This window comes from Vanellus vanellus (assembly GCF_965231255.1).
Source record: "Vanellus vanellus genome assembly, chromosome: 9".
NCBI lineage: Eukaryota > Metazoa > Chordata > Aves > Charadriiformes > Charadriidae > Vanellus > Vanellus vanellus.
This window is the reverse complement of record NC_138914.1, coordinates 13111207-13121420: the sequence shown is the minus strand read 5'-3', so window position 1 is coordinate 13121420 and position 10214 is coordinate 13111207. Positions and strand designations below refer to the sequence as shown.

Here is a 10214-nt window from a genome sequence, read left to right as displayed (position 1 = left end):
GAGGATTTCAAAGCCAACTCTGGGCCCTCACAGCAGGGCAAGAGCATCATTGCTGCACTTTCTGAGCTAATAATTGACACACGCTTCTATGTTGGGTGCTGTATACAAACGCACACGTGTGTATATGCGTATATACACCCACACACACATATATATATAAAGCTGGACCCAGCCATGAGGGGCTTACAATCCTGGGACACCTCAGTCCTCTCCATCACCCTGAGCTATGCCAGCTACCCCTGCTGAGAAAGGGGCGGCCAGGCACAGCCTGGGCAGGCAAACGCTCCCCTCCAGCTGGGCCCAGCGGGTCCCTCCCCCCGCGGGGGTCTGCTGCAGGACCAGCCACGGTCGGTGTTTGAGGCACTCGCCCTCGCCAGCCCCCGGCGCGTGCAGCCCAGCCGGCACCAGTGACACAGCATCGGGGAAGGTGTCCCACTTACCCTTTAGCAGCTCAACGGGAGCCTGAGGGGTTGCGGTTGAAGCTGCAGAAGGTGTCTTTGTTTCCTTCGATTGCGTTTCCCCCCCCCTGGATGGGCAGTTACTTGTCTTTTCAGAGGGATCCTCACCCACAACTTCCCTGCAGCAAGTCCTGCAGGAAACCACCCTCCAACCGGTGCAACCGGCCAGGCTGTGTCCACACGCCCCGGCCACCAAATGTGCCCTGCATCTCCCCACGTCCACAGGACAGTCATCTTCTGCAGCCCCCAAGAAGCAAAGGGCAACGCTGGTGGTCCCTGCAGCTGGCTGCCATCCCCGCTGCCTCCCCGCTGCCCATCGGCAGTGCCCGCTCCAGCTGGAGCCGCATCTCCTTTCCGTGTGCAACGCTTCGTGTTACTGTCTAGGTGGATTCTTTAATGTCTATAAGCAGCCGAATTACATTTAATCTGGGAAAGTGGCAGACGTGAACTTCCTTGGCCACGATGCCAGCAAACCCTACCGCTGCTGGAATGTCATGGTGTTATTTCCTTAAAAGCGATACTTAATTTCTATGGCTTTTAAAGAAAATGAAAAGGAAGGGAACAATTTTGCTCTGGAATAACTGCAAGACATGCACTTATTCCAGTAGGCGGCTGTTGAAAAGCAGTCACATTTATTTGTTGCCATGCCTGCAGACAGTGTGTCTGTCTGTCTCTCTGGTCCAATAGGTTTGAATTATGCAAGTACAGGGAAAAACACCTGAAAAAAAAAAATCACATTATTAAAATGCCTCTTTTTTTTTTTTTTTTTTAAAAGCACTTGCAAAAAGGGTTTCCAATTTTAAAAGGTGATGGGGAGCCTCCAAACAAAAGATGCTTCTGCTGAAAGGTTTGACTGTGTTGCAAGGAGGTATACGTAAGAATATCTCTTCAGCTACAATTATCACCTGCCTAGGTGCTGTATCTTCTTCATATCCAAGTAGCTGACAATGTCAAAGTCATTTCTGGGTGGCAGTTAAAGTCTGTTGACCTGAGTTTCCTCCATCTGAGCATTTTCCCTTATCATTTCTCTCTTGGAAGGATCAGGGATGGGATGGGATGCTTTCTCCTGCCCCTGTCTCAGGTTACTGGCCATGCAGGTTCCTGGAGGAAGCAGTCACTAAGGTGACCTGGACAAGGTTATTTCTTCAATGGAAACGAGATCCAAAAGGGACTGAGAGTGGTTCATCCCTTGCCGGAGGAGCTTTTTGCCCAGATGTTAGTGCCCCTCTGAAGGTGACAGGTCTGCTGGATCATCCATGGGATGGGCAGTTTCTCTCAGGATCCCAGCTCCTGGCAGAAGCTTTACAAAGCCCCATCTCCACAACACTGCCTCTCCCAGGCTCTAGTGCCTCCAAGAACCCCTTACGGTCCCCCAGGGAGAGGCGAGGTTGCACCTGAAGCTTGGCAAAGGGTGTCCTTTGGCATGCATAAGTGATGACAGCTGTCAGCAGCAAGGATGTAGGGAACAAGGAGGTGGCCTGTCTTTGCCCATCATCTTGACATTGCCACTCTTCAGGCTGCAGAGACATTTGCTGTGGTGCCCTGTGATGCCGGCGGGACTGTCTTCATAACCCCAAAGTGGAAGCCACCATCCTCTTGCGACATGGGGGTCATTGCATTGCATTACAGCAACAGCTCTGCAGAGTCAGAGCTGCAAACAGGCGGTGAAGCCGTTAGCGGTCATGGCCCGGACGAGGCTGTTGGAAGTTCCCAGTGATGATCTCGGGGCTGACCACGAAACCTCCCAACCCTCGTGAGCAAAACGGGGAGGGAGTGGGCAGGAGGAGGAGGGGACCTTCCCCTTCTGAGTTCCTGGAAATAATTTCCTTCCCCAGATGTTTTAATGACATTTTGGGATTTCTGATGAAAACCATGACAGGAAAGGTCATGTCACCAAATCTGGAGGGGAGTTTCAGCTGGGGCGGGTGTTGGGGGGGGGCTCTGGGCTCCTGGGAAGCCAATGCAGTGGCTGCCAGGCCTTAATACAAAGATCAAAAGGGATAAAGAAAAAGGACCATATATGAACTCCTTGTCCCTGTGGACAAAGGAGACTATGACCAGACATGAGGCATGTGGAAAAAGTCCCTCAGCAGAAGAAACCCAAAGCCCTCAGAAGAAGCCCCAGCAGCACCTCGCTCCTCTCCATCATGCCATGCCACCCCACCTCAGCTCCAGCTCCCCGACTGCTCCCCAGGGTTTGACTGTCAGCATTAAAGACCATTTTCCTCCACCCGTCTCCCTTCGTCTTTCCGTGGCAGCACACCCACACAGTTTTCACCATGCGTGCCCACGCCTGTGTGCCACGTTTCTGCCTCTTGGCTGCGGTGTTTGCAGCGAGCCCGCGGGGGTAGGCGTCAGCACGATGTGGCGATGCCCCACCACAGCTGGGAGGTGTGCGGCGCCAGCTGTTTGCCCCTGGAGGGGGCGGGCCATGTATAGCCTCCCCCAGACTAGTGTAAGGGAGAGCTTTAGCCCGGGGGGGGGCTGTAACAAATGTTCGGTTGTTGACCCTCTGCACCGCCTGTTCTTCCCTCGCCCGCTTTGACTTGTCTTCTCATCTGGCTCCTCATCACATTTTATTTCTTGCACCAAAGCAAGTTGTGTTCAAAGTCAACGATGTCCCCAGAAATCTCACATGGGTGACTGCCAAACCCTGGAAAGGGGAGGGGATGGGGACAGTTGTGGGCCAAGTGTTGTGTGTAGGCCACAATCAGCTTGGGCAAGCTAGTGACCATCTCTTTTTTTTTTTTTTTTATTCTCTCCCCAGTTTGAGCAGTCATCGCTCCAGGCAATTCACCAGCAGAGACGGGAGCTGTTGAGCAACATCTGCAACCGTTACACCCGCAAGCGGCGTCTCCTGCGGCCGGATGACTTGCGGCACTTAGTGGTGGATGACACGCATGGGCTGCTCTACTGCTACGTGCCCAAAGTGGCCTGCACTAACTGGAAGCGGGTGATGATGGTCCTGACAGGGCAAGGCAAGTACCGGGACCCACTGGAAATCCCCGCCAATGAGGCCCATGTCTCATCCAACCTGCGCACCCTCTCCGAGTACAGCATCCCCGAGATCAACCACCGCCTGCGCAGCTACCTCAAGTTCATTTTCGTGCGGGAGCCCTTTGAGCGCCTGGTCTCAGCATACCGTAACAAGTTCACCCGCAGCTACAACACAGCCTTCCACAAGCGCTACGGGACCAAGATAATCCGGCGGCACCGGCAGGAGCCCAGCGACAAGGCCCTGGAGCGCGGGGATGATGTGCGCTTTGAGGAGTTCGTCTACTACCTGCTGGATCCACAGACGCAGCGGGAGGAGCCCTTCAACGAGCACTGGGAGCGGGTGCACTCGCTCTGCCACCCCTGCATCGTCCACTACGATGTAGTGGGCAAGTATGAGACCTTGGCTGAAGATGCCAACTACATCCTCCAGCTGGCTGGGGCCGACGAGAGCATCAAGTTCCCATCTTCATCCAAGACCACCAGGACAACGGACGACATGACGGCCCAGTTCTTCCAGGACATTAGCCCCTTCTACCAAAGGAGACTCTTTAATTTATACAAAATGGACTACTTGCTTTTCAATTACTCCATCCCCTCGTACCTCCGCATCCGATGAGACAGGGGCTGGGGGGAGAGGCGAAGGAGAGCTGGGTAACTCTCATCTTGCCACAATTCCTCTCCTCCCACCCTGTGCTCATCTCTCAGTTGACTTCTCTCCCGTGCCCTCTCCGTTATGGTCTGCTCCCCGTCCTGATGCCTTGTTCATGCATGGTCTGGAGGGAGGACACCTCTCAAAACACCGGGGCTGGAGCTTTTCCTTCCCTTTCCTTTGCACCCTTTAACATCTACAGGGGATGGTGGTGGGACTGGACACTGCTGGGCAGGAGGGCTTGCCTTGGCTGGGAACATTCTTTTAATTAAGAGACTCCTCTGTAGATCCAAGTCTTGAGAAGGCTCCTTTTTTGGGCAGGATCCCTTCAGGTCTTTCTCCTCCTTACTGGGCTGTCTGGGGGCGGACATGGCATCTTGGAGGGGGCAGGGTGGAGGATGTCAGAGACTTGCATAGAACCAGAAATAAAGCAATAATTTAATGTAAGTTTTTCTTTTCATTTAAAATTGCTCCCACCTTTTCTTTGCGCCTTGTTCTCCTCCCTCCTCCTCCGGCTTCCCGCGCCATCACCCACTGCCGGGGAAGGTGGTGGTGTGTTACTGTGACCACGCATTTCTCCCTGACAAAGCCTGGAGGGCTTTTTTGTTCCTCTCCTTCCACGTGCTCTTGGTTGGGATGCAAAATACTCCAAAGAGCGAGAGAGGAGCGGGTTTGAAGCAGGGCTGGGCTGACAGAGACACAGTGCTTTCTCCTGAACTGCAGTAGCAGAGCAGTCAGTGCCTGTGCATGTGCGTGTCTCTGGATTTCTGGTCAAATCTAGTAAATCCAGGCCCCCCATGGCCATTTGTTTAAGAGTAGGTGATAACTCTTCTGCAAAGCCTTATGTACAGCACAAGTGCAGGTGTCTGCTCAGATGAAATCGTCCTCCACGGTGTCCTGCCCATAGCCCCGCTGGGCTGGCAGGACCCAGCTGGCAGCACCGGCTTCTCATCCCCTGCCACCGCCATGTGGTGCTCCGGTGCACAGCCGGTACCTCTCGCATGGGGTGGCCACATTGCACCGGGGGAAGGAGAAAGGTGCTGGGGCAGGTTTGAGTTATAAAATTCTTCGGGGAGCACTGTGCTGGGACATGGGAGATTGCTATGGTAATCAAAAGGTGATGCTGGACTGGGAAGGCCAGAGGAGAAGTGTGCGTGTGTGTGTGTGTGTGTGTGTGTGTGTGTGTGTGTGTGTGTGCGCGCATGAGAAAAAACAGAATAAAAATGGGGACAGAGACACCTAGAGGAAAATTCCCCTTTGCTTGGCTGGCTTCGGACAATTCATTGGTTGAAGAAGAAATGGGAAGGAGGGGGCGAAACACAAAAGAAAATGACAAACCCAGTCCCAGGATTTTAAATTAAAACCAGGCCAAGGAGCTGTATTTCTTTAAAACCATATTTCATTCTTTCCTCTTTTCTGTTCAGCTTTGGCTCAGTGGCTGCCTTTGTAAATAAACACGCCAGTAATAGATGCTGCAGAGTGTGTCTGCTGGCTCGGCTGCGAACACTTGACTTATTAGCGCAATACAATGGGAGGTTTTATAAAACCCCAGTGCTCTCAGGCTCTTTTAAAAAATAATGTTTTCATCTAACAACTTTCCGCTGTTATATCTTAACCTTTTCCCTCTCTGCCTCTGATCGGCACCTATATGCTGACACTCCCCTCCTTGGCTGCTCCGTTTGGAGATTGGGTTTAGCAAAGCAGTGAAAAAGAGAAGTAAATAAAATTGCTGGTGATCCTGGCAGCCTGACTGATTCTCCCAATCTGGACTGGAGATGTCACGGAAATGGCCTTTCTTGTGCTATCTTAGTATCTCCCCATCTAGCTGAAACTCAAAGCACAAAATCAGATTATATGATGCAACAAATTTCACCTGCAGGGTTCGGGCTCGGAGTGCATTCCTCCTGTTTTCTCAGGAGTCTCGCGTTCCCTGCTTAGCACTGCCTCTGTTTGGAAAAATCATTGTTCAAGTCACCACAAGCTCTTTTCATCGCTTTTGGTCATGAATCGTAATTTGGGGTGAGAGTCACAAAGGAATGGATTTCTCTTTTTATTTTTTTTTCCTTTTCCTAAATAGTGTTCCCTGAAGGTAGCTCTTAAAAGCTGATGGCACGGTGAGTGGCAAGGACAGATACACAGACTGTCCCTCCGTTGTGCTGTCTGCGGGTGTTTAGGCAACATCTGGCTGGCTGGGAACCCCTTTGGGCTTTCTTTGGAGTGTAAGCAGGGACCAGCACGCTCTGGGCTTTGTCTTTTAGCCAGCTGGTTTCTAACCTTTCCTGCAGTGGTGACGATTTGGAGAGAGTCCCGGTTGTCATGGCTATTTGATCGGCAGCCTGTCCCCCAGCATCCCCATCAGAGCTGACCCAGTGCCCCAAAGCGCAAAGCCACAGCAGCATGGAGTGAATGCTGCCCTCCAGCCTCAGCCATGGTCTGAGGAGGGCCATACCCTGCTGAGATACGGTCTGTAACGGGGTGTCTGTTGGGTCACGTAGGACCTTTGGAAATACTCACCTTTGGTTTTTTTCTGGGGGAAAAAGAAACAAACAAAACCAACAAAAAAACCAACCAACCAACCAAAAAACCCCAAACATCAAAAATCAACCAAAACCAACCAGCAGCCACCATCCAGCCCATTTCGGTCCTGTCCGTGGCTTTCTCCCCGCCTGAGCACCGCTTCCCAAAGCAAAATCTGCCCGTGCAAACAGAAAACGGCCACTTGGGATTTCTGAAGCAACCGCCTTCAGCCCGAGCAGGAGCCTTCCAGAGCCCAAAGCCGAGCAGCCGGTGCCGGTGCGGTGGCGGTGGCTGCGGGGCGGCGGCGCCCCCGGCGCTGGGCAGCCCCGTCCCCCCCCCGGGCTGGCGCGGCCCCACCGCTCCCCGGCTCACACCGAAAAAAGGCTGCGGGACTGCAGCGAAACGGAGTTACGAGGACACCGTGCGACCGGTGACCCCAACTACAAGCTGTTTAATTTCCTTAGGGTGCTGGGAACCGTTTCCCTGAGGGGCCCCCAGTTGTTTGGAGTTTTTTTAACTGTTTCACTTCATCCCTTTTTCTTGCCAGATAAGAAAAATATCAGGGCTATCTAGGCCACCTCTAAAGTTTAATTGGATTTGGTTTCCTCCTCTACTTGGGTCTGGGAATGTGGTGGCACCTGATGGGCAACAAGAAGATGCCCGGGAGCTGCCCCACAGGACAGAGCAGGGTGTCATTGCACCCTGTTGCGAGTGGGAAGTGTTTCCAGGAGGAAGATGGTGCACCGGTGACGAAGGGCATAAATACACCGCTGGGATCTGGAATGGGATGAAAACACAACCCTGCTTCTTAGTGGCAATGGGGCTTTGGTGCAGCTGCCCTGCAGGGCCACATACCGTGTACTGTGTTGCATTTTGGCCAAGGTTTGATGACGAGCGGAGGTGAAGACTCTTCTCCAGCAGTCCGGTGACCAACGAGGTGACAACAGGACCAACCAGGAATGAGCTCAGCTGCTGTCACCTGGAGAAAGAGCAAAGGGATAACCCCAAGGGCAGCAGGGGCATTTCTACCTGTGCATGGACTTCTTTTGGTTCCCTTAAATACAAGCCTTACACTACCAAAAAACCCCACAAACAAACCCAACTTGGTATTTCTGCAGGGAAATGAATGTTCCCTGCCCAGGGGCAAGTGTGGCCATTACCCCCACGGCCCCATACTGAGCTCCTGCAGCCCGGGAGTGCTGGGAGCCGCTGGGCTGGGGGACAGGGTGGCTGCCCAAGCAGCACTGAGGCGTCCCTGCCAAAAAGAGAAGGGGCAGTACTGCAATTAGAGTGTGGCTGCAATTAGACGCCCACCCCATAACCAAGCAGCTCATCTGCTGGGGTGTGGGGGGTGCATGGGACCTGCTGGCCGGGCAGCGCTGTTTCCTGCCCAGACTGGAGTCCTCAGCGGCACTTTGGCAGTGATGGGTTGGGGCAGGAGAACCAGGGTGGCCAAGGGAGAGCCGCCGCAGCCAATGCTGCCAAGGTCACCCTGGCTCGGCAACAGGAGCCCAAAGACAAATGGAAAAGTCCAAGTTAGACATGACGATTGCGCACGGCTCAGCCTTAGGCAAGGAATAACCTTGCAAACTCTGTTTAAACCCTCCCTTCTCCAACCCCCCCCCATCAAGTGCCTATTAAAAATAAAGAAACAAAACACGGCTGTTGCCATATGAAGTAGCGTTCAGACGCCCGAGTCACAGAGCACCTGTGTCACGCAGCCAACATGGGGTGAGTGCACCACAGGCGCGCTCAGCACGGGGCTCGGGGGGCAAGTGCCTGCCCTGCCAGGGTGGCCCTGGCTTCGGTGCCAGGTTTGGGAGCTGCTGGCGAGCTGTCAGAGCACCAGAGATGCAAAAAGCAAGTAAGACCAGCCTCGCTTTGGTATGTCCATGTGTGCACACATATACAATGTAAATAATTATTACAATGTCTAATAGAATTATTGTAAATATTTATAGGTGATAATACATGCATTATATGTAATGGGTATATGTGTATAAAGTATGTATTACAAGAAAAATTAAACAGCATTTATGATTACACTTATGTATTATATGTTGAGTGATTATATTTGTATATGATTGTAATACTTAATAGCTATTTGGTTTATGTACGTCTACATATGTGTGTGTATACAACATCATATTTATTATATAAACACGCACATACCCTTTCCTGCAACGTTGAGCGTTGCCGCAGTCCAATGTGGCTAATGGCAAGCCGGCCCCTTCGTGCCAGTGCCGTGAACAGCTCCGCTTGCTCCAGCCCTCGGAGCGTGGCGGGCACGTTGCCTGTGCTGTGGGTATTTCGTGCCACTGGCCCCATCCCTGGTGGCCCACGTGAAGCTGTTGAGTTTCTCCTTCCAGTGGAACAAAACAGAGCTTCAGTGATACAGAGGTTTCCTTCCAGAGCTTGCTGTGCACCACAGATCGGGTATTTTACCAGCTGGAGGATTAAATAGACTTCCATTGAAGGGGAAAAAAAAAAAAGTGTTTTCAAGTATGCCTTGGAAGCAGTGTCGTGCTTGAAGGAGGCTTTTCAGACTTGCTTGTGTTTGCTGGCTGGCACTTCACTTGTCCCTGGTAAGGATATTGCATCTTGCACAAAGTAATTCTGGAAAAATACTGTATTAGGATGGAGGCAGTGACTGGAAGCTGGGAGGGGAGGAAAAATAAACGCTTTGACTGTTCCTGGAAACAACCCCCTGCTCCCAGCTCTCCCTATGGCTGGTGACAGCCCCATCTTTGCTTGCAAAAAGAAACCCTTCTGCAACCAGGAACGAGGGAGCCCCTGACCGACCTTCCTCCCCGATGTGGCTGGGATCTCCCCAAGGTCCCAGCTGCCACCCCAGCACCCAGCACCCCAACACGCCGGCCTTGGGTGGAGCAGGGCAGGCACCGTCCCCTCCCAAACTCCCATGCCCTTCCTTGCCCCCATCCCGCAGCACTGACATGAACCTGAGCTTTAGTTTATTCAGGGACAACTAGTGGCTGATCTCAGGACCGAGTCTAAACCTCACTGCTAATAATGTGAAGGAAAAACAAGGGAGATTAAAAAAAATAAATTTTACATTTTTTCACTGCCTCCTACTACAACCCGGATCATCTGGCTGATGGCTGCACAGGGCTTGGAGGATCCAGCCCAAAGCAGGTTGGTTGGTTTGTTTGTTTGTTTTTTATTTTATTTTATTTCTGCTTCATTCAAAACCAGCCAGTCTCATTCTTCAGTTGACACTCCACATTTGTTTTATTTCCCCTTAGAGATTAAAACAAGGTAAGCCTTTGACTGGGATCTCGTAGCATTTGATGAGTCTCTCTGTCCAGGTCAAGCACTGAGCCCTAACAGGCAGGTCCGTGGCCAAGGACTGAAGAGTAGCTAGAAAGGAGCTCTCTTCTCCCACCTCCTCCTTTTTAAGGAAGTCGCTTATTTGGCAGCCGTGAGGTATAAATACAAATAGAAGTCACTGTCAGCTCAACCAGAGGTGCTGGTGACTGTGGCGAGGTGGCTACAACCCGGTGAAAAGCTGGGCACAGTAATGACACAGGCACAGCAGCAGAGAAGCCAGGCCCACCGCTGGCAGGGACTTTCCT

General features: G+C 52.3%; 1 protein-coding gene across 1 annotated transcript; it reads left to right on the top strand.

The window, feature by feature from the left end:
* The first annotated feature begins 2858 nt into the window (after nucleotides 1–2858).
* On the top strand, nucleotides 2859–4545 carry CHST13 (carbohydrate sulfotransferase 13). Its single transcript, XM_082487870.1, has one exon. The coding sequence runs from the start codon at nucleotides 3415–3417 to the stop codon at nucleotides 4069–4071; it is 657 nt and encodes a 218-aa protein (XP_082343996.1). The 5' UTR covers nucleotides 2859–3414; the 3' UTR covers nucleotides 4072–4545.
* Nucleotides 4546–10214: the final 5669 nt, after the last annotated feature.

Excerpts from the sequence above, each read along its gene's own strand:
- CHST13 (XM_082487870.1), top strand. The coding sequence starts at position 3,415 with ATGATGGTCCTGACAGGGCAAGGCAAGTACCGGGACCCACTGGAAATC.